Raw genomic sequence first — 24,117 nt, 5'->3', positions numbered from 1 at the left:
AGAATCAGAGATGGAGTCTCCGTGGAGCCCCTCCGTGGGGACGTGATTTAGTCAGGGAGGTAGGAATCCCTAAGACAAATAAGAGCATGAATCTCCCTATAAAACTAGGGCACATAAACTGTCCGTCTTCCACAGAGTAAAGAGATGCAGCAAACCAGGGCAAAAACAATCCCCCGAGGACACAAAAAGGCGCTTTTAAAAAAATCTGCTCTATAATAAAGCCTTCCCACAGAGACTACTCAGAACAACTCAGACCTAAATTCTGAAGCTGAAGGATAGACTCATACCTTGAAAAATCATAAAAATAACTACCATTTACTAAACAGTGTTCTCCAGGCTGTGTGTACTATCTCATTTAATTCTTGCCAACAACGCTGTAAGGTAGACACTACTACTATCTCCATTTTACAGAGAAAGAAACTGGGACTCAGAAAAGTTATGTAATGGTCCCAGGAACATACAATTGCTGGGCTTCCTGTAAGAATCATAAACAGATGGCTTCCCTGCATGGTTTCTGAGCCTCCAAAGGTATCAGACAATCTCAGAAATATTTACTCTCAACTCTATAACCTTAGGGTTCATCAGGATCACTTGGAGGCCTCCTTAAAGCACAGATGGCCGGGCCCCAGCCCGAGAATTGCAGATTTGATACGTATTGTCAGTGTGGCTCTGGGAACCATACCTTGAGAACCCCTTTGCAGTCACTCTAAACTAAGCTTCTCTATACAGATGAACCTGTTTGCAAGCCAGAAATAGAGACACAGACGTAGAAAACAAACGTATGGACACCAAGGGGGGAAATCGGGGGTGGGCTGAATTGGGAGATTGGGACTGACATATATATACTAACTAATATGTATAAAATGGATAACTAATGAGAACCTGCTGTATGGCACAGGGAACTCTACTTCACTGTACAGTAGAAACTAACACAACATTGTAAAACAACTATACCCCCATAAAAAAAAGAGACAGAGATAATGCAGGCAACAACACAGAAGAATGAAAGCCCCCCCCCCAAAAATAAAATAAAAAAATAAACTAAGCTTCTCTAAGGAAACCTCATGGCCTTAGTTGCCTCACCTACCTAATTAACCTTTCACACTTCAGCCCCAGATCCTCTGGGGTGTTCCTTGAAAAGCTAGAATGTTATCTTTGGCAGTGTTGTGCATTTCGGAATTCCTCCACTGATGAATTCTTTGGCTGAGCTCTGAGCTCTTTTGAATTCTGAGCTCTTCTGAAAATAGCGAATATCTCTCACTCTAAAATTAATTTACTGCTGCCTTAGGTAAGTCCTGAGATCCCATGAAGTGTAGAAAGAGGAGCCTGGAAGGACCAGTCAAGATAGCAAAGCAGCCAGGGGCCCTGAAGCCAGACTAGCTCTCTTGAAGGCAGGGACAGTCTTTCTATAACCTCTTGGGATTCTCTCTAGGAACAGTCACAAGAGGGCACTCATTAAACCCTGTTCAGAGCTTGCACACTGAGAACGTTAAAAGAGTTGTAAGCACGAATGACTGGCCCTTTAATGCCCTCAGCCCCCCAACACACTCCTCCATCTGAAGGATGACTGTGTGCTGTGCACTCCCTACTCAGCTCCTTTTCTTTCCCTGTTCAGTCTCACTGAGCTGCCGAGGAAATAAGAAGCCTGTGGTCCAGGTCTGCTCACACAGAGGCAAGGCTGGAGAAAGTGGCCAACAATTGGGATTAACAGACTTAATGCCCGACTTGTTTATCCTGCAGGAAACATCACCTGGTGATGTCCCCATTGATCCCTTCAGAGCGTGGCATCTTAGCCTAGGCTTCTGTGGACTGTGAAAATGAATGGGGACAAAGTGTGGGGACAAAGCCAAAGAATTCATCAGTAGGGAAAAACAACTACAAAGAACACATGTGAGGGGGGATCGGTCACAGCAGGCCTCTCTCTATTCCCATGGCTGCCACTGTTGCAGGTGTTGGTGTCAGAAGGTGCTGACACAGAAGGTTCCTGAGAAGGTCTCAGACACAAGTGAAAGGAGACTCAGGCGCCACTAGGAAGCCTTTTGGAAGCAACTGCACTTTCGTCATGAAACACTAAGGGCAACAGAATCAGTGAAAGGCAGGCTCTACTTGGGAATGAAAGCAACCAAGTTTTTTTCCTTTTTCTCAGGCAGAACTGATAAATTCTCCTCATGCCATCTCCAGGAGGGTGGCTGGGGGTGACAGGACTGTACAGATGTCAGGATGACCCAGACAACCTTAGAGGGTCTGTATCTGGGTTCAGAAATGAGAACTACTGAATTCTCGCTACGATGCTACCAGCGAAGGCCACCACACAGACTGCATGAAACGAAAGTATCCCAGAAAAAAAGGAATAAAAAGATTAGACATTTGGGACTTCCCTGGTGGTCCGGTGGTTAAGAATCCACCTTCCAATGCAGGGGACGCAGGTTTGATCCCTGGTTGGGGAACTAAGATCCCACATGCTGCGGGGCAACTGAGCCCGCACACCATAACTACTGAGCCCACACACCACAACTATTGAGCCCATGCACTCTAGAGCCCATGAGCTGCAAGTAGCGAGCCCGCAAGCTGCAACTACTGAGCCTGCGTGCTCTGGAGCCCATGTGCCACAACTAGAGAGCCCGCATGCTGCAACTACTGAGCCCATCTGCTCTGGAGCCTGAGTGCCACAACTAGAGAGAAGCTTGTGTGACACGATGAAAAGCCTGCACAATGCAACGAAAAATTCCACATGCCACAACTAAGACCTGACGCAGCCAAATAAATACTTTTAAAAAAATAGACATTTATTAATACTATATGTCAAGCACTATATTCAGCTCTTTCTTCTTTAGTTATCATGGCAACCAGATAAGATAGGTGTTATAATTATACCCAATTTACAGATGGGGTAATTAAGAAAACATGAATTTAAGCAATTTGCTTATGCTCACCCAGCAAGTAAGTTTGAAGTGGAATTCAATTCAGATCTGATTCTAAACCATAATCTTCATCTTTATGCCATATTCCCTCCAAACATTGCAGAACATATTTTGAGTCCTAAAACTCTAAAGTACCAAAAGGACAGAGCAGAACACAGAGGAACATCTCTCTAATGTCCTATCACTGGTGCAGAGGTATGCTGAAAAGTATGGTTAGGTCACCCATAGAGTAACTGGAAGATATAAGCTCTGTCCAGCTCAGTCCATGAAAACTGTGACTCATGACTCAACAGCCAGGTATAGTACTGGAGAGAAGGGATTATACAAGAGGAGTTAGGACATTTGGGCAGTGGAGCGATGGCGACTCCTTCCCTCTCTTCTGTCAGAAAGATGGGTTCCTCCCTCCTACACTGTTGGTGGGAATGTAAATTGGTGCAGCCATTACGGAAAACAGCATGGCGGTTCCTCAAAAAAACTATAAATACAGTCGCCATATGATCCAGCAATCCCGCTCCTGGGCATATATCCGAACAAAACTACAATTTGAAAAGATACATGCACCCCTATGTTCATAGCAGCACTGTTTACAATAGCCAAGACATGGAAGCAACCTAAATGTCCATTGACAGATGAATGGATAAAGAAGATGTGGTAAATACACACAATGGAATATCACTCAGCTATAATAATGCCACTTGCAGCAACATGGATGAACCTAGGAATTACCATACTAAGTGAAGTAAGTCAGAAAGAGAAAGACAAATATCATATGATATCACTTATGTGTGGAATCTAAAATGCAACACAAAGGAACCCATCCATGAAACAGATATAGACTCATAGACAAAGAGAACAGACCTGTGGTTGCCAAGGGGGAGTGGGAGTGGGGGAGGGAAGGATTGGACGTTTGGGATTAGCAGATGCAAACTATTATATAGAGAATGGATACACAACAAGGTCCTACTGTGTAGCACAGGGAACTGTATTCAATGTCCTATGATAAACCAGAATGGAAAAGAATATAAAAAAGAATAGGTGTATATATGTATATATACACACACATATATCTGAATCACTTTGCTGTACAGCAAAAACTAACACAACATTGTAAATCAATTATACTTCAATAAATTTTTTAAAAAAGATGTGTTCTTAACATTCTTTTGAATTTGAAGGAGAGTCCCTGGGCCAGATGCAGATAAAAATAATCAGTAAACAGTTCCTATTTCCCACTGGCCTAGGAATACACACCAACCAGCAACACTGATGAAAGGGAGAATGTATTCAAAGTTAATTTTGGGCTCACCAGCCTGACCTACAAAGTCTCTATAAGAACAAGAAAAAACCCTGAAATGGAGGCAGGGTAGGAGGGCATGATTTCATGGGGCTGCTAGGATTGAGTAGTTCTCACCTTTCAGATGCCTCCCATCCTGCAGCACTTGGTAGTCTAAAACCACTTCCTCCTCCATCGCTCCTTCACACCATCACTGGCATTAGGGTTGCAGATTTGTCAATGAACTATTTTATGTTTTTCTCCTTGCCATCTGGCAATATTAGCTCTCTAATGAATTGCTTTAACTCGAGCATTTGTTTTCTTTTTAACAAATGTGACTTTTAGTTGAATTATACAATATTCATAAATAGCAAATGCTGGCTGATTAGAATCAACGAAAACCCTTAGAGCTGCCAGCGAAAATGGGCCCTTAGCTGCACATGTTACTTGCATAGCCTAATCACTTGAAAGGCACCAGCTTATTTTTGGAAAGAACTTTTTACACATACGCTTATGTAATCTGTTATGTATGCATATATGTATGCATTTGGATTTGGGTGGATTCTTGCAAGCCAGCCATGCTATGAATATAAGAGCTAGATACACTTGGATTTGGAACTAGACACACTTGGGTTTGAATCCTACCTCTGTCACTTACAAACTATGTGAACTTGGGTATGTTTCTTAGTCTCTCTGTGTCTCTAGCTCCTCACATGTAAAATAGAGATAATAAATCCCTTGCAAGATTGTCTCAAGGAATAAATGAGATCACACAAGGCACAGTGTCTGGGTACATTGTGGCTCAATTATTAGTAACTATTACCATCATCATCATGTTCTATTAATAGAGGATTATGGTAGACAACATTTGCAGTCTCTATAATCCTTCCTTTCTGATAACTGCCACAGGGATGGGCCTCCAAAGCCATATTTGTATTATATGACACTGCTTCAGTGATTGGGCAAGAATAAGGAAAATAAGGAAATATGAGTTTAGGCAACTTTTTTATGCTCACCCAGCCATTGGGTTCTTGATTTAATCTGGCAGATTCTCTTTCTTGAAAGTTTGGATTAGGAATCAGTTCCCATTGGTCCTCTGAACTAAGAAACTGCAAGACTGGTCATGTTTGGCAATGTGCGTGTCAAGGCAATAAAATTCAGTCTGCAGAATGATGTACATGTCAGGGAAGGAGGAGGCCTGACTGTGACTTGAAGTCAACCAGAGTGGTGCCCTGGTTCTGACAACTTTTCCACTTCCATGAGAAACTCCATTTCATCGATCTATCTGTTAATCAATCTATCAGTCTCCCTTCTGCTTACTACTTTGAGTGGATTTCCATCACCTTTAACCAAAAGATCTTTGCTAACAGTGTCATCTCTGTGCATGAGGCCACCAGATCTTGCCTGTTGTAGTTCGGACAGCCTAAGCATTTGAAATGTACCCAGTTATTTCAGAAAATAACTTTACACACACACACACACACACACACACACACACACACACACACCCTTATGTTATCTGTTTTCAACTGCTGAAGTACATTAAGTGGAAAATCAAAATACTCCTGCATAATCATGTAAGCAAGGAAGTCACACATGTAAGAAAAAGAAGTAAGAATAAAAAGAGAGCCACTGACATTCCTGGTCTTACAAAAACAGGTCATCTCATGGCTTTCCAGAATCCAAGCAAGAAGGGAGAGACCCTGGGTCTTTACCTGGTGTCGCACTGGATACTGTTGGCCACTGCTGATCAGGCCCTCCTGGACCAGCTCGTAGAATGCCAGCCTCTTCCAGGTGCACAGAACTGAGTAAACACATAGACCCAAATAATAGTTAGACCATAAATGCCTTTCCAGCTCTCCTTCCACCCTCAGAAAGTGCTCACATCTCTGGAGGCAGGGCTGCAGCTAACACTTTTTACTCATGCTTGAACTGAAGCAATTACCACTGAGCAGTCACCTTACATCAACTGTAAAAGCATTGCTGACTTACTTGTCTGCTACACCATGCAGGCGATAAACATGTTTTATCTTTATAGCAATTTTGGTTTTCAGTAATGCTGTGTGGTGTTCATTAAATCTAACAGGAAGCCCATCAGAAGGCTAATGACATTTTATCGTCTTAATGCCAAAGCAGATGAGGAGAGCTTGTTCTCAAAAGCCCTAAGCCTCTTTTGCTAGATCTCTTATTTCTGGGTTCTCATAGGAAAGAGGAAAGCACGAACATTATTTGCTGGTAACTGTAGTATTATTCCAGTTTGGCCCAATTAATTCTTAACTTTATTTTCTGTTTTACTCTTTCTGTATCTTTTCCTCATAGATAACCCACCCTACATTTCCTGGGACTAGAGGAAGTTTATCACCAGCACTCATGGATCCCAGTTCAGAAGAGATTAATTCATCATGAAATATTGCAGAGAGTGAGACATGAACTGGGAGATCCTTAGAGGCAAGTAGAGATAGAACGTAAATTGTTCAAGGGCAGAGAGAACATCATATTCTTTATGTATGTGTAATGTTAGCAGATATGAGACCCTCAATATTTTCTGGATGAAGAAAGGAACAAATGGGACCCTAAGAGTAAATATCACCCAAGAAAACCCTCACCAAAATAAGAGGACTCTTTGAAATTAGGCATTGGTTCATCTCGGAAGTTAAGTTACTAAAGTAAAACTTAGAGTACTACTGCCTGAAGGAGTCATGTGACTCAACAGAGCAGGAAAACTTGAAATATTGTGGGGGAAGGTCATCTCTAAGTTCAATATTCTCTTACTCTTTTTTTTTTTTTTTTGCCCGTGCCAGAAGGCTTATGGGATCTTAGTTCCCGGACCAGGGATTGAACCCGCACCCTTGTCAGTGAAAGCACAGAGTCCGAACCACTGGACTGCCAGGGAATTCCCAATATCCTCTTACTCTTTGACTTCAAACAACATATCTAGTGGAAATTCACTCATTAAGCTCTGCCCTACTGCTGTTCTTTCCTTCATCTACACCCTAGAATCTTCTCTTTTTTCCAAATATTAATATCCTTCGGGTGTTGGTGGATTCTACCAGCAAATTGTATGGGTTCAATTAGATTCACTCTGAAGATGGAACTACCCTAGGAACCAGCTCAGCTCAAAGCAGAATTTTCAAAGGAACAGGCACATGATATCTGAGGCTAGAAAGGCCAAGAAGCCAAGCGTATGTGTGAAAAAGATGAGTGTTGTTTAAGTTCACAACTTTAACATATGTTCCATGTACTACACTGTGAGGAATAAATAACATTTAGTTTTAATTTTTATTTCATTTCTTATCCTACTTGAATCTCATAATATCTTAATTGAATCCTGAATAGAAACACATGTGGCTTCTTTTTTTTTCATTTGAAAATGGAATAAGGAACTGATATAGTTTAGTATTTTATTTTAATATAGTTTTAAAGGTGCATCTTATAGCTTTGGTACTTTTCAAGTAAAGCACTAATTCAACTGGGACAAAAGAAGTTGGTATTGTAAACCATATTTTTTCCTATCATATAGTCCACCACAATAGCTCAGGTGCAGGCAAAACCATAAGCTGGTTTCTAACAAATAAAAAGAATCTTTCTGAAACCTAGTATTCTGGCATCTGCATAAGTGTTTCTGGCCTAAAGTTATGACCAGATTCCAATGTGATGTCCCACCAAGCCAACTACTGATCTTCAGTTTTCACTGATTGCTTCTCGTTCAGAAAGAGCATCCATTATAATGATTTCTGCTCAATTTGTAATGTAATGTTTGGGAATATGTTGATTTATTTTGATTTAATGTGTTTTTAACAGGCTAAAACTAATTTTTCATTAACTCAATACATACTCTGTAAGCTCTCTCTTTAGAAATTGATCAAGGTTTGGTGACGATCTACTCAAGAGTTGCCCAGATATTTTGAGGGGCTTAAGTCTGGAGTTTATTTCTTCTTTAAAACTAAGTTATTTTGGTGGTAGTGAACACTAGTTGCTTGGCTCTCTCCATTTGGTTTCCCAAAGACACTCACAAACAATGAATCTTTTATTTGGCCCGGTGGCATGAATACTAGATCAGGTCTGGGAATAATGGTAGTTAATCAATTACTGTCAAAGAGACAAAATAGAGAAGGCAAAATTATATTTAATCTGAGTTTTAAAGTAATGTTATTGCTCTAGGTTAATTTAAAAGTAAGCTAGATTTGGTCTCCAGATATTCAATAAAAGCCCTTCACATGGCTCATCCTCTGAAGAACTCTTGCCACTGAGGGCAGGCAATAAGATAGCAACAAGATGGAAAAGATAAGGAGACTCTAATAGGGGTGAACATGAACAACAATTACTGTGGTTAACAGGATATAACAGTCAATGTGTGATGGAAAACCAAGGTAGACAACAAGTGCATATATATCACACAATGTACTCAAGTCTGAAAGCATCAGTATTCATTATAATTTTAAGGGAAGGACAGAAAGTACAGATGGGGAAGGGATGAAAGAAGTTGAAGCTACTTCCTTAAGGAAATTTTAATGAGAGAAAGTAAACAGTCGCCTGTATCTGTGATTTTACAGGAGATTCTTATTTGCCGGCACTTGATAAGCATTTGGCACTGACCACTTCTAATGTTTCAAGGAATAGACACGGAGACATATAAACAACTGCATTCCCCTGGCAAAGTATCTGAGCTTCTCAGTTTTGACTGCTGCTTCCGGCCTATGAAGACAGTTTATCTGAGTCAAACAGTTGCAGTAACTTCTGAGTGAAATGAGGAGGGAAAGCCATACCTGTGCATTCCTGCTCTCAGGGAGGCAGAGTAACGCCAGTCAGGGTTGGGTTGTCGGGGCTGCAAAATCACAAAGGGAGTTTTTGTTAATATGGCAAAAACGATGATCTCCTAGTGACGATGTTCACCGATGAGTTGTTTCTTAAATATTTCCATGTAGCTATTAAAAGTATGGAAGAAGCCATTTCATATGCATCTCTAAGATGATGTTCACATATATATAGCACTTCAGGAGAAAATTAAATTAGCTCATCAGGGTCCTTGCACAGATTAAATACCATGGAAAACTGGGTTTAATGATGCTGTGAGGACCGGCTTTGGCTTGCCTTGCTCAAAACAGGTCTATGTATTAAGATACACACTACTATATATGAAGTACATAAACAAGGGCTTACTATATAGCACAAAGGAACTCTATTCAGTATCTTGTAACAACCTACTATGGAAAAGAATCTGAAAAAGAATATATATAACTGAATCTCTGTACCCCTGAAACCAACACAATATTGTAAATCAACTATACTTCAATTAAAAAACAAAACAAAACAGGTCTATGTTCCTAAAGCAGCACTAGTGGAAGGACAGTCTATTCTGAAACAGGAAAAGCTTTCATTGTTTTTGCCCTCAAATGCCCCTTTAAGGGAACATCCCCAATTTGGTATTCTAGCTATAACAGGGAACACAGCTACACAAATTCTGCTGTTCTGGCTGGACTGCAGAGCACTGCAATCTGCTGCTGACTTTGCAGACTGCAGCATGTTTGACTCTGGGCGGATGTGCCCAGTCATAATGCCAGCAACTGATAACAACCTCTTCTGCTGATTGAAGAGGAATACAAGGGAGAGGAAAACAAACCACCGCTGGGTTTGACCTTGTTGTGCTGCATAATCCTTTTCATAAAATTGTACTTGTTTCCTGCTCCTCTGAGGGCTTTGCCTTCTTATTCAATTACTGTTTGCTAAGCTCTGTTTAACAGGGAGCAGCTGAAACCTAAGAAGAACCTGACTTGCACCACCTATGTGTTGGAAAGATGCATTGCCCTGTGTCTTCAAACTCAATTCAAAGTGGAGGGGACGCCGAGGGAAATGTGGGCACCTAGACACTGTTCTGGAAGTTATGTGCAGAGTAGAAGCTACTCAGGAATCACTGGGGACAAAATCAATCACCATCACTATCTTGTTATCAATTAGCAAAAATGTTATTACGAAAAACCCATGACAGATGTTCCTCTCGATGTGTTTTCATGGGCAGAGATTAAAGTGGTCCTGTCACTGAATATTGAGGCCTATTTGAATGGAAAGATGAAGAGATGGAGGTTGTATTCTGCATTTTCCTCTGGACTATAATTATCATATTTGGTAGACACAAGGCCACAGTAATGCCAATTACTGTAATGCCAATTGACATTTCAAAATGTCAATAAGTTTGTTCCTGTCATTCTTATAGTTCATTCAAGGGATGCACAGTATTTCATAAACATACTTCTTCACAAGATCCAGAGAAGTGATCAGCATCTCAACTTCCAGACAGACTTTGGGATGGTTAGATGATATTCAACAATTTAGCCGAGTCAAGGCCCAGAAAAAGCTACAACTCTAGGATACTTTACCTCAAATGTCCCCATACACTAACTGCTCTCTCCGGTCCCTTCCACTCTGTTGGCAAGATATGAACATACAAGCTGCTTCATCCTTGGTTCTCAAATTCACAAAATGCTATTGATGTTCCTCATAAAGTACCATAAAACTATCTACAGATGAAATGAAGGGGCTCCCATTTTCTATCAGGGGTAGTAGAGGGAGCAAAAGAGAAAATATTTGCAAACCATTTGGTAAACCTGAAAATATGACTGAAATACTTTTTATTAATCATATCATCAGCAGCATTGGTGTCAGCTTGTTAGCTGTAAGAACCCTCCTTCAAGAAAGACTCTGACGTCTGTTGAGCAAATGCTGCCAATTTTTCTATGACTGGGTAACATCCATAATGAAAACTGCTGCAACTTGATCTGGTGAATGAAATCACCAACTCTATTTTGCAGAAAGGCACAGTTCTAGCAGGACTGACCAGGAAACTCAGTCCATTACATAATCTCACTTCCTCAACGACACGTAATTTGTCATGCTGCTATTTTCTATAATAGTCCCTCAGCAACAAGATGCTCCTGAGATTTATTTGCCAAAATCATAGTTATGAGACATCTTATGGCAGTGAGATCAGGCAGGGAAAAGGTAAGGAAGAAAGTAATTAATATGTTTTATGTAGCCACACAATACTAGGCAATGGAATAAGCACTTTATACATATTACTGCATTTATCCTAACACCTTTGTTAGACCATAAACTTTATGAAAGGGATTATATTTTGTTTATAAAACATACTGATATTCTCAAATATTCATAATACATAGCTATAGCTTCAGAAGCCAGCAGGGTTCAGGTATTTGACAGGTTTTTTAAAGGCTTTCGAATAAATTAACTACCATGCAAGGGTAATACTATCGTACTTAAATTACAAAAATTAGAAATCTGGAACTTTAGAGAGATTAGATTACCTGCCTGATAGGTAGGTTTGCCTGAGAGTCATGTTTAGGTACCCCTAACGCGAAAGTCTGTGTTTTAAATAAATTTGCATGGAATGACAGATATATATTTTTCTCTTTTTTACTTCTGACTTTCCCAGATTGATTTATTTTAAAGTGATACAAAATTAAATGTAATAAAATGTACGTGGGTTTCATGTGAACTTGGAAAAACTGATTAAACTTGGAAAAATTGAAGCTGACAGGTTGACTGCTGATATACCTAATATAATGAGACATACATTTAGTTCTCTAGTACTTGGATGGTACATCCCTGGGCTTTGCTTAATTTCTGTTGGTGAAAAGCCCAGTATGTTCTGTTGTTTCAAAGCATAGTCCTTCAGTAGAATAAGTCATGAAATTCCAGATGTGGAAAAACTGAATTAGGTAGTCCACGTGGGTGATGTAGTATTATTGAAGAACAAGAATCCATTTGTTTCTATCAAAATTATAGCTAAGACTTGATTTATTCTGTAATGGTATTATTTATACTATGGAATATTTGAGCTACAAAAGGGTGAATCACCTCTTCCAAGACAGATTTGAAATAAAATAGGTTTAAAATACCCTATGTCTTTCATAAAATCATAGGACTACTCAGTGAAGTAATATGCTATCTTCTTATCATGGAAATCCATGAAGCTATCAATAAATGATCCTCTGAGAAACAAGACTACGTGTGGCATCTCCTTTTCCTTCCTAGTGGGAATCTATTAAAGATGTATCCACTGCAAATTTTTCAGTGATATTTTGTGAACACTGATATAAATTATGATAGGCAAAATCCTAAAATGGCCTTCAAGATCCCTATACCCTACTGTAAATGCCCTGTATAATCTCCAAATATGATGGGTCTTACTCCATGATTAAGTTATATTATACGGCACAGCTGGCTTTGAAAAAGGGAGATTATCTGGGTGGGAATGACCTAATTATACGAGTCTTTTAAATCTGGGTCTAGAGGTCAGAGACAGAAATCAGAGAGATCTGAAGCATGAGAGGAATTCCATGTGAGAAAATATTCTCCACTGTTAAAATACTGGTAAGGACCTGAGAGCAACTTCTAGGAGCTGAGAGTGACCTCCAGCCAACAGTAAGTAAGAAAACGGGGAGCTCAGTCCTCATGGAACTGGATTCTGCCAACAGCTTGAATGAACTTGAAAGCAGATTCTTCCCCAGAGCCTCCAAGAGAGAACTCAGCCTGGCCAGCATGTTGATTTCAGCCTTGTGAAAACCTGAGCAGAGAACCCAGTCACAGTGTGCAGGTAATAAATGAGTGTTGTTTTTAACCACTAATTTGTGGTGATTTGTTACAAAGCAATAGAAAATGAACACATAAACTGTGGGTCATGAAGGCAAAAAGGAATCTAACATTTAAAATAATCATTGTTATGTTACATGTTAGTCTTCTAGTAAATCAAAATGAAAAGATGATAAATATGAGAAGTCTAGGTGAATACTTACTTCTAAAAACAGTCACTTATAATCCTAAATCCACAGAGCAGTAAAATAAAATACCCATAACTTTAAAACATACCTAATGGGCTCTGGTACAACAGAAAATGCTAGGTTTGCTTAATTCTGGATGCACAGCCTGCTAGTGCAGCAGTTACTCTCTCCCCCACAGTTTTACTTCCCTGGAGCCCAGAGTTCTGACCCTGCAAGGCCAGAAAGCAATTGATGTTGCTTATGTGCCAAGGGACTAACATTTTTCTTCGATTTTCGCCATGTTGGAGATTTCTCTGCATTTGTCAAGTTCAAATCCTCGAAAGACAAAAACTTGTGTAATTTTTAGGCTAGCAGATTTAAAACACTGCTAAGGAATTCTCTTGACCTTTGATTTTTGAAATCATGCTTTTAGAGTACTCAAAATATTATCATACGAATAAGCCAAATTTATATTCATACTGTAATATGCCCAGGAACACGGAGCCAGGTGAAATTTACAAAACTCATATTCAAAGACACCTGTAAATCCCCATTCAATTCAGCTAAACCTCTGGGCTTGATGATGGTAATTTTTCATCAAACGTTTGCAAACAGACAGCATCCTGACCTCTCATTGAGAGCAAAAATTGGTGGCCAACCAAGGCAAGTATCCAGAACCAACTCTGCTATTCTGTCAAGCAAACAGCATGCCAGTAGACAATTTGTAATATGCCAGGCTGTGTCCCTGCAGAGTGTTCTGAGTCAGACCAGATGCCCATGTGCAGGCTCAGTCCTGGGTCAGACCAAAGGGTAGGCCAATGACATTCAAGCTACAATAAATAGCTTTCTCCATCAGTCAGAATATGTGCAAGATAAAGAGACAGAGAGGAGCTCAGCCATTATTCCATCTGGCTCAGCAGATCTGTAGAAGAGGGGAGGAAGGGGGTAATTTGAAGAAATTAATGTATTCTCAGACCAAATGAAATAAACCTTTTCTCAAAAGAACAGTCCTATAACCAATACAGAAATGGCAAAACAAAAGAGCCCCACCCATTCAAAAGTGACCATCAGAGGATGGAAGTTCAGATACAATTTCTTTGCCTATTCTGACCACTGTGCAGTTTTTATCAATTCACCATGATAGCACTTTACACTAAGTGTTAAGTTCTGATCCAGGACAGAGTCAGTCACCAGCTAGAAAAGTCAGTCCTGCAAGAAATAAATTAGGTGCCACTGAAAGAAGGGTTCACCCTTCGAAGTTACCACAAGTGGAATTAGAGTGAGTATGTACACACAGTGGCAAAAATAACTGAAGATTTGGTGACTACAACTTGCTTTAAAATAAGTGAAGTGAATGTAAACTTAACTCATTTCTGCTATACCCTTTTGTGATTTCTACATCTTGTGCTAACTGGTCCCACTGAGGCGCAGTTGGACAAATCTGCCCAGAGCACTCAAAGTGACTCATCAGCAGTCACAGGACCACAGATGCACAGAAACCACCTTAAGATTTGGTTCCTTTTCTTGGAGATTCTGAAGAGGGTGCCAACCACATTCAACACCAGGTTTTCAGAAGTCTCCAAAGAGAAATTCTGCCCCACTGCTAAACAGTTACTTCAAAAACCTCACTGCACAAGTGGCGCATGAAATAAACTCATTGGGGGTAAAATTTACCAAAAGATTAGCCTGATGTTAAATACTGATATTTAATAAGCAACAAGAGAGAAATTAGAGAGAGAACAAAGATATAAGATCTGAACAGGTTTGGCCAATGGTAGAACAAATAAAAATATCCTATCTTGGTGGTAACGTTTTTACTCATTGATCCTCCCATTGGTGACCTACTTCTATGCAAAGAATTCCTCTTTTTCCAGAGCAGTTAATTGACACCACTAGGTGAATCAGTGGTAGCCTGAATGCCTGAGTATCCCATATCAAAAGGAATATAAACATTGGGATTTCTATCTACTCATACTGTTTCAGAAGCACAGTCTTTGGAGTCAGACAGATATGACTTAAAATACCACTACCAGAGTGACTGTGTGTGTTACTTAACCTCTCTGAGCTTGTTTCCTCGTGTGCTAGATGTTGATAAATATTTAATGTATGACTTACAGGTAATGAAACCATACATATATTGCAGTGCAGAATATTTTTGTATAGCAGGGTGGTCGGTGAGCGCAAATTCCCTTACTCATCCTTTCCGATCCCCATCTAATTTTAATGTAGGCACATGGAATCAATTGCACCCCAGGATTCTCCTGTCATGTGCAGTGAGTGGGTAGGGAAGAAAGAAAGCCTAACGTGAGAATTTAACAGGTTGATCTAGCAGTGATGACTTTCAGAGTTGAGTGATTTTTGTCCCCATTTTGCCATGCTATGACAACGTGACTCACTCTCTACCTATAACCGCAATAATTCCAGGAGCTGTGGATCTTAGGGCTCTCTTCACCGGATTTCCAAAAGTGTCTGGCAAAAATCTGCCTTTATTAAAATCATGTACTCTCCTGGCAAAATCCCACAAAAGCAAGCCCTTTTCTGACATAATTTTCTCCCTAAATTAAAGGTTTGTGAACCAAAGCACATATTAACACACAGGTCAGTATAAGACAGAAATAGTTCACGTATCAAATTGTCCCAAGCTTTGAGTCAGGAGAGAGAGGGTGAGAGTGTCACTCGCCTGCGCTTCCGGCTCACAGCTGGTTGCAAGCTTGCCTGGCCTGCTCTCTGTGCCTCTTTACCACCTGCAGCCCACCCCAGGCCCAAAAGGACTTAACAGTAATTTGTTCAGCAAATGTCTACAGCATCCTTATTTAAAATTAAGCCTTTCTACATGCTGCCAAAAGCTATGATCTAAAGAATTCTGGAGGCTCTTTGATTTCCCCTCCCCCACCCCGTTCTTCTTAATCTGCAATCTGCCTCCCGCGGCTGCTCAGCATTGACTAACATCAGGCTCTTCTGATAAATCTACCTACAATGTACATGGAAATTCTCTCAATCCATCTCTGTTCTTTTCTGTGCTTATGCATTAATTTCCTGAAGATGAGCATGAATTTAGAATGTGAAACTATGGACGTTAATAAAAAGACAACAATATCTCAGTGAAAACACATCACAAAAATATAGGAGGGACAAATATTATTAACTCATTTTGTAGGACCTCTGAAAGTCCTAGCTACAAAGTAGTTGTTTGGGAAGAAACAACTCATCACTTTTTATGGGACAAAATTTTGGCTTCTGAAATCCAAGTTTAAAGTATCACAAAGCAGGGTTCTATTATTTCAAGCATGCATATGGAGACAAACACACTACACAAACACAGGCACTGTGTCCAACAATTTATATACATCCTTCATATACTGAGCAAACTGGCCTTACACCTACTTAAAACCAGTGTCTCTACTAACACCTGTTTCTCTGTCTCTCATGTACAGTAAGCCATCCACTTTCCAAGGCTTTTGTAGCTAGATCCAGAAATTAAATGCGTGCTTTGGAGCATGTTGAAGTACCATTTAAAGTACTGTCATTTAACTTAAGGACATGAAGGGCTTGAAGAGGCTGCTTCACGTCTCATCAAAACCTTAGGAATTCTCAAGAGGAAATCAGAAGATTACATTTATGCTAAACGCAGGGAAATCCTCTTACAAGGAGTTCACACAAGGCCAAAAAAGATAACTAGTGGCAGAATTCTTTCTCCCCAACCCCAGCTTGTCCTGGTCTTCACCATATCCCCCACATCCCTAATCCACTCATTCTACCACCTCCCTGGCCCAAGCAGACAAATTGGTTCTTGGATGCCATCATTCATCTCCTCCGACAGCCCCAACAGAATAGTTACCACAGCAAACAGCCAAATCAAACTTTGTCTTCAGGGTGAGGTCCACATTCTATGGCTTTATCACCTCTGACATGAATTTCTAGCAGATCTCATCACACTAGTTCAATGCAATTACCAGAAATATTAACTGGATACATTTCATTGTAGATAGTCCATGGTATAAACAGGGACAGCATACAGAGGTGACCACTACAGCCCCGAGAGGTTTCAGAGCTTTTGAAAAACAACACTCCTGTAGGATTTCAAAAGGGAACCTTCCCTGTAGATGATACAGCACAGGCCATTTCTCCTTGAATCTCATAATGTTACCCTCTATAGCATCATCTTATTCTCAAGCCTATTCTATTTCTCTATAGAGCTGTGCTTTAACACCACATAATTAAGACAAATCCTCATTTCTCAAACAATTTTATGGTCAAGGTTTCATATATCTGAAAAGAAAATGGAAAGTAAAACAATTCTCTAGTCCTATTTTTCTAGAGAGGAAACATAGCAGATTATAATCCAATCACAGGTAATACACACACACACACACACACACACACACACACACACACACACACACACACACACACACACACACTCAGTTTACCAGATAACCCTTGTCATTGTTAATAACTCGAGAAAGCCAACTACATGATACCGGGAGGGGGCCGGGGGGAATGTGAAAAATGCATGACTTTGTGGAAGACCCCTTGACTACTATCTCACCTCATTTTGAGAAACAGCTTCGTTTTTTAGAATAATCAGGTTCCCAGCACTCTGCCCACTTTGGCCTGTGAGGTGCCTGCTGTCACCTGCTGCTGCTTGGGCTCCCCCAGGTCCCAGTCCTGTCTGCGCCCCTGTGTTGTAAAACATGAAAGTGTCACTCCCTGAGCCTGCTGTCAGACAGGCCTTGTAGCAGTAGGTCTTGGTGAGGGAGCCGTTCCCTCGCACTTCAATGAAGTGAGGCTGCACTTTGAGGCCGTGTGGTAACCTGGCATCAATATTGTTGTTGGCCTGTTTGTAGAGTTCTGCAGGGCACCTCTCCCTCACTCCACAGAAGCCTCCACAGCACGCAGTGCCATAAGCAGTGTAGCGGTAGCACTTGATGATGCTCAAAACAATGATTGTCAAAAGAAATATAAAAGACACTGTGCTTAATGCTATTATTAGATAAAGTGTAATTTCAGAGTATGTCCGAGGACTTCTCACATGTCTCTGAGTGTCAGGGAGGATTCTGGAAACCCTATCCACTACAGCTACTGTAATGGCCACAGAGGCTGACAGCGATGGCTCTCCATTGTCTCGGACCACCACGGTCAGGTTGAAAGTGGTTCCACTCTCATCTCCCATCTTCCTGGTAGTCCTAATTTCTCCTGTATGTAGCTCTACCTTAAAGAGGTCCAGGTCAGAAATCTGGGCCAGATGGTAAAAGAGCCAAGCATTCTGCCCAGAGTCTGAGTCCATGGCTATGACTTTAGTGACCAGGTAGCCAGCAGGGGCAGTTCGAGGCACCATTTCAATGGCTGCTGACGAATTGGTTGAGGTAGGGTATAGGATGTGAGGGGCATGGTCATTCACGTCCACTACATACACGTTGGTGGTCACAGTGCTGCTCAGTGGTGGGCTCCCCTTGTCCCGGGCCTCCACAGTCACAAAGAACTCCCGAAATTTCTCATAATCAAAGGAGTTGACAGCATAAAGGCTGCCACTGGCACTGTTAATGGAGACATAGGAGGTGACTGGCAGCCCTTGAATCTCCCTCTCCATGAGGGAGTAGGTCACCTCCGAATTCTCCTTTTCATCTGGGTCTGTGGCTTGCACAGTGCAGAGCAACACCCCTGGCAAGTTGTTTTCCTCGATGTAAATGGAGTAGGAGTCCTTCAGGAAGCTGGGTGGATTGTCATTGATGTCAGAGATCTCAACCTGCAGTGTCCGCTGGGATGTGAGCTGTGGTACTCCCCCATCAGTGGCTGTCACTGTGATGTTGTAGGCAGCCACCTGCTCCCTGTCCAGGGGGCCACTCACCACCAGTGTGTAGGAGTTTCCAAAGCCATTCAGTCGGAAAGGCAGTGTGGCCTCCAGGCCCAGGCTCACTTTCCGGTTGGGACCTGAATCTTGGTCATTGACACTGAGAAGGGCCACAACGGTGTTGGGCGCAGCATCTTCAGGCACTGGGCTGTACAGGTCCGTGAGCACCACCTCTGGTGCGTTATCATTCACATCCACGATGTCCACCAGCACCTTGCAGTGACCCACCATGGGCACTGGACCCCGGTCTGTTGCCTGCACATAGATCTGGTAGGAAGAGGCCTCCTCATAATCCAGCTCTCCACTTACCCGCACTTCCCCCGTGCTGGCATCGATGCTGAAGAGCTGCCTCTCCCGGTCCGACGTGTAGCTGCTCAAGGAGTACGTGAGTTCGCCATTGGAGCCCTCATCCGGGTCTGAGGCATTCAGCTTCACCACCAATGTGCCTGGGGGAGCGTCCTCCCGAAGCTGGACGCGGTAGGTGGACTGGTCGAAGGCGGGAGAATTGTCGTTAGTGTCCAGGACAAGCACAGAGATCTGCGCGGTGCCTGAGCGGGCTGGGCTGCCCCCGTCCACAGCTGTGAGAACCAGGTGGTGCAAGACTGCCTGCTCGCGGTCTAGGCCCTTACGCAGCACCAGCTCCAGCACCTTACTGTTCTCCTGCAGGGGTTTCAGGTCCAGCTCGAAGTGCTCGCTGGGGCTGAGCTCGTAGGTCTGCACCGAGTTGGTGCCCACGTCGGGGTCCTGCGCGCTCTCTATGTGAAAGCGCGCTCCGGGTGCCACCGATTCGCTTACCTGAAGCTGGTAGTCGGGCCGCGGGAAGCGCGGCGAGTTGTCGTTTATGTCCAGTACCTCCACCTCCACGGCACTCACCGCCACGGGGCTGTGCGCCAGCACTTCCAGGCTGAGCAGGCAGCGAGGCCGCTGCTCACACAGCGCCTCCCGGTCAATGCGCTCGTTGACGAAGAGAGCTCCACTGGTCAGGTCCAGCTCCAGGTAGCGCGGGCTGGGCGCACCCAGGTGGTTGATACGCAGGCAGCCCGGCCCCAAGCGCCGCAGCTCCAGCCCCAGTGCGCGAGCCACGTTGCCCACAAGCGCGCCAGGTGTCTGCTCCTCCGGCACCGAGTATCGCAGCTGGGAGGCCGCTGGGCCCGGCAGCAGCAGTAGCAGCAGGGAAAGCAGCAGCAGCCAGAACATGGGCGTCCGGAAACGGGGATGCTCTGTCGCCCCAGGTCTGGTGCCCGCCAGCTCCATAGCCGCCGGCCGCAGCGGAGGCAGCCGGGCAGGGCCGGAGGCAGCAGCTTCCCCAGCCGTGCTCCACGCCGGGGCCGCGCCTCCGCCTCCGCCTCCGCTCGTGCCGCCCTGCGCCCGCTCCCCCACGCCTCACGAGCGAGCAAACACCGGGGCCGTTCCCCTCGTGGGCCCTCCGGAGGGCTCCTGGCCCCGCCGCCCGCTCTGATTCCCCATATCCCAGCTCCTCCGCTCGCCTCGGAGTCGCTCAGCCCGGCTTCGTTTCCTGCCGCCGCCGCCGCCGCCGCCGCTGGTCCAGGAGGAGGGAAGAGGAAGCAGAAGAGGAGGGGGAGGAATGCTCAGCAAGTCCGGCTCCGATTCCGCACCGAGGTGGCGGACGGCGACCCGGACTGTCCAGTCGCTCCAGCCACTCCAGCCCCAGCTCCTTCGCCCCGGACCGGCCGGATCCCAGCAGACCCCGGGAACACGGCCACTCCCTTTTTCCCTGCCCCCACTGTCCTGTTCAGCCAGTCTCCACGGTCCCTCGGCTGCTGAACTGGTCTTGTAAGGAGATTATTCTAGGAAAAGCAGTTAAGTCTCTAGGACTCGGGCTTTCAGCTCCCAGAAAAAGATTTCCAAGCGCAAGTCAAGAAAATACACCGAGGGCCTTGGCTAACTACGGATATCTGGGCGGCGGCTCCACGTTCAGAGAAACAAACGCAAGTGAGGCGCTCTGGGGTTACTGATGATGGGGATTATTTCCCTGACACCAACATTTTCCCTGAATACTCCTAAATACTGCGGAAACTTCTAGGGCGGAGGGAGGGGGGGTGGCAAGTGCTGTCATCTTTCGCGGAGCAAGCCTAAAATTAGCATCCTGCGATCCAACACTCAATTCTGCTCCTAGCCAAGTGGCTTTTACTTCCAGTGTGTGCCTTGGCAAATAACCAATATTTCAGGTTTTAATATTCTTTCTTTAAAAAATTGGTTCCATGAAGCTGCAGGCTAAGCTCTTATTTAACCCCTTTTGATCATAGTGGGGAGAATCTGGTAAAATTTTAAAGAGATTCTTCCCTCGAGCTTTTCCTCATTTTACTTCAAAAATTTTTTCATTTATCACCCAAGACATTTTCTTTCTTTCAAGAGTGATTTAATTTTTTTTCTTTAACGGATGACAATGTCTTCAAGAGCCTGCAAAACCATTACATCAAGAGAGTTACTCTTGATTCCCCAAGCCTGGCTGGAATTTGGACTCCATTAATGCCTTGCAGTGAAAAGTCTGCTGTTACTAAGCAAAATGTGGAAGGCTGGGATTTATCTCACAATAGCCAGCAATTTCAATGGCTGCAGCTCATCTTACATAAATATAAGTTTCCTTTACCCCTCCGGGTCTCTGTTCCCCTAAGACTTCCCCCTTGTATTGCTGCAGAGGCAACAAAAGGATAACCAATTGTCAGTGAACAAGAAGGCAGAAGGATCAGAGGAAGCCTTTCTGTTCTGTGTCATTGCCTCTGTTTCTCTGTTTTGAACATCCACTGTTCCCAGGCCCTCCCATCTATTCCACAAGAGTTTAAAATTCATTGTCCCACTTGTACAAAAGCACTCACTAAAGTGTTCTTTCTCCTTCTTTCTCTCAGCATCCTCTCACCCCTAGATCTTCTGCTGTCATTTTCTAGCTATGAACTGGAACAAAACTAGAAGGAGACCTGACATTTGGCACGCTTCCCTCCTTCAGGGCATAGTTGAAGGGGCCAAGGCACCCAGGTTTCAAAGGCCTGGACTAGCACATCTCTTCCTCCCACCTACCAAGTACAGCAGCTGACAACTCCACAACCTAACCCATTTTATTCCAGAGAAGCTCCCAGCTTCCTCCTATCCCTGCTGCTTCTTATTTGTCCTCTTTGTTCCCTCAGGAGTGCAAAGTGGGAAGCAATTTCCATCACATTCTATTCCTGTTTCTGGTCTTAAGCCTCTGGCTTCTCCCTCTCTGTCTGCTTCCTCCCAAAATGTCCCTACAGTAACTCTGTCTCTGCTGTGGTAATTTGATCTCAGAAAGCCTTTAACTCTCAAGTGCATGAAATGTAGGCCTGGCCTATGTCTTCACCCATTACTTATTTCTGAAAATAAATGGGTTATAGGTGGAATCAAGTTATAAGTTGTCAGGAAGAATGACCTTTTCTTCCCTCATCTCCTCCCGGGCTTTCACAGTCGCTGCCACCTCTGCCCACAGCTCTGAAACCTGGTCACTAGGCATTGACCATGCGTGGACCTGTGACCCCTGAAAAGATCACAGGCACTTAAAGAAGAGATTAAAATGACAGAGGCTTGGTAATGTTTTTAATGGAAGCCCCCAAGTGTCAAATCTCAGGAGAAAAATCAGGTCTCCTCTATTAGCAATCTTGTCATCTTCCAGCAAGGACATCTGCCAGGTTGTCCATTTTGATGTGTTGGGATCATAAGCTTCAACTAGTACTTACTCCCTCAATGGCTGAGAAGACAAACATAGCACCAACACAAATCAGCCACCTCTTCAAAGACGTACTAAAGAGATGGCAAACTCTGTATTTGGCACCACAATGATTTAGTTGCTCATACTATTGTACATGTCTCATGCCAACCTTACTAGTTGGTGGAATAGGATTGCTTAGATTGCTGGCAAGTGCCCTGTCTACGAATATTAATACTAATGCCTCAACCACACCACTATGTATTCCTTCCTTTCCTTGGACCTTCAAGAACCCCCTACTGAAAAGCAGAATAGCGCAGATTTTGAAGTCAGTCACACCCCTGCCAATGACTAACCGTGTGGACTTGGTCATGTTACTTAACCTAAGCTTCAGTTTACTCATTTTAATTGGGGAAGACAATTTTAAGTAAACTCATAGAATCATTACGATTACATGAGATGATGTATATAAAACAATCTGAGAGAGATTAAGAGGTATAAACTTCCACTTACAAAATAAATAAGTCACAGGTATGAAATGTACACTATGGGGAATACAGTCAATAATAATGTGATATCTTTGTATGGTGACAAACGCTAACTAGACTTATCACGGTGATTATTTTGTAACACATAGAAATATTGAATCACTATGTTGTGTACCAGAAATTAACATAGTGCTGTTGGTCAATTATACTTCCCAAACAAACACACAGAAAAAGAAATCACACAACACTGTAAATCAACTATACTCCAATAAAATTTTTTAAAAAAGAAATAAGATCTGTGGTTAAGAGGTGGGGGGGGTAGGAGAGGGGAGTTTAGATGAAGGTAGTCAAAAGGTACAAACTGCAAGTTATAAGATAAATAAGTACTAAGGATATAATATACAACATGATAAATATAATTAACACTGCTGTATGCTATACATGAAAGCTGTTAAGAGAATAAATCCTAAGAGTTCTCATCACGAGGAAAAAATAATGGATGTTCATTAAACTTATTGTGGTAATCATTTCATGATGTATGTAACTTAAATCATCATGCTGTACACCTTAAAATTATACAATGCTGTATGTCAATTATATCTCAATAAAACTGGAAAGAAGAAAAACCAATCTGCATAGTAATTGACAAGTACGTTATTATTATCATTGTTATTGTTAGTATTAAAATGCAACAATTTATTATCATCAGATAACCTTAGTTGACAGTCTATATATAGCATAGCCCTTTAAGGTATCAAACAGAGATAAGCACCTGTAACTATGCCAGACAGAAAGTCAGTGATGATGGAGAAGATGAGTGTGCACCAAAGTTAAGCTTACCCAATTATTTCTAGAGCTTAGCCTATATTTTGAAAACAAAAACCAGTCCCTTTCTATATCAGCAAAGAAAAGGGACTTCCATCATGAGAATTCCTTCAAGGGATTTGTTCCCTCACAAGAGATTCACCTTTTTAGGATATGTGAAAATACTTTAGCAACAGAGTACAGAAGTGTTCCCAAAAATGCTGTAATCTCTAGCTCCCAGTATAGAGCTTGGCACAGAGGTACTTAATTAATGTTTCTTGAACAGAACTAAATTTACAACTTTACCTGTGCAATCCTCTCAAATAGAAA

General features: G+C 42.6%; 1 protein-coding gene across 9 annotated transcripts in view; it reads right to left on the bottom strand.

Moving 5' to 3' along the window:
- LOC309819592 (protocadherin alpha-C2) overlaps positions 1–24,117 on the bottom strand; it is a gene marked incomplete at its 5' end in the record, with an annotated part of 157,208 nt that overhangs the window by 21,753 nt on the left and 111,338 nt on the right. For 8 of the 9 annotated variants that reach the window (XM_082649926.1, XM_082649922.1, XM_082649923.1 and 5 more), the window contains 2 exons: positions 5,910–5,998; positions 8,961–9,019. In XM_082649926.1, coding sequence (XP_082506052.1) covers positions 5,910–5,998; positions 8,961–9,019 — 148 coding nt within the window. Of the gene's footprint in view, positions 1–5,909; positions 5,999–8,960; positions 9,020–17,517; positions 20,074–24,117 lie in introns of those variants that run through there. The other variant, XM_082649921.1, reaches the window with a different exon arrangement.

Source organism: Grampus griseus (assembly GCF_964374135.1).
Source record: "Grampus griseus genome assembly, chromosome: 3".
Classification (NCBI taxonomy): Eukaryota; Metazoa; Chordata; class Mammalia; order Artiodactyla; family Delphinidae; genus Grampus; species Grampus griseus.
This window is presented reverse-complemented; position numbering and strand designations above follow the sequence as displayed.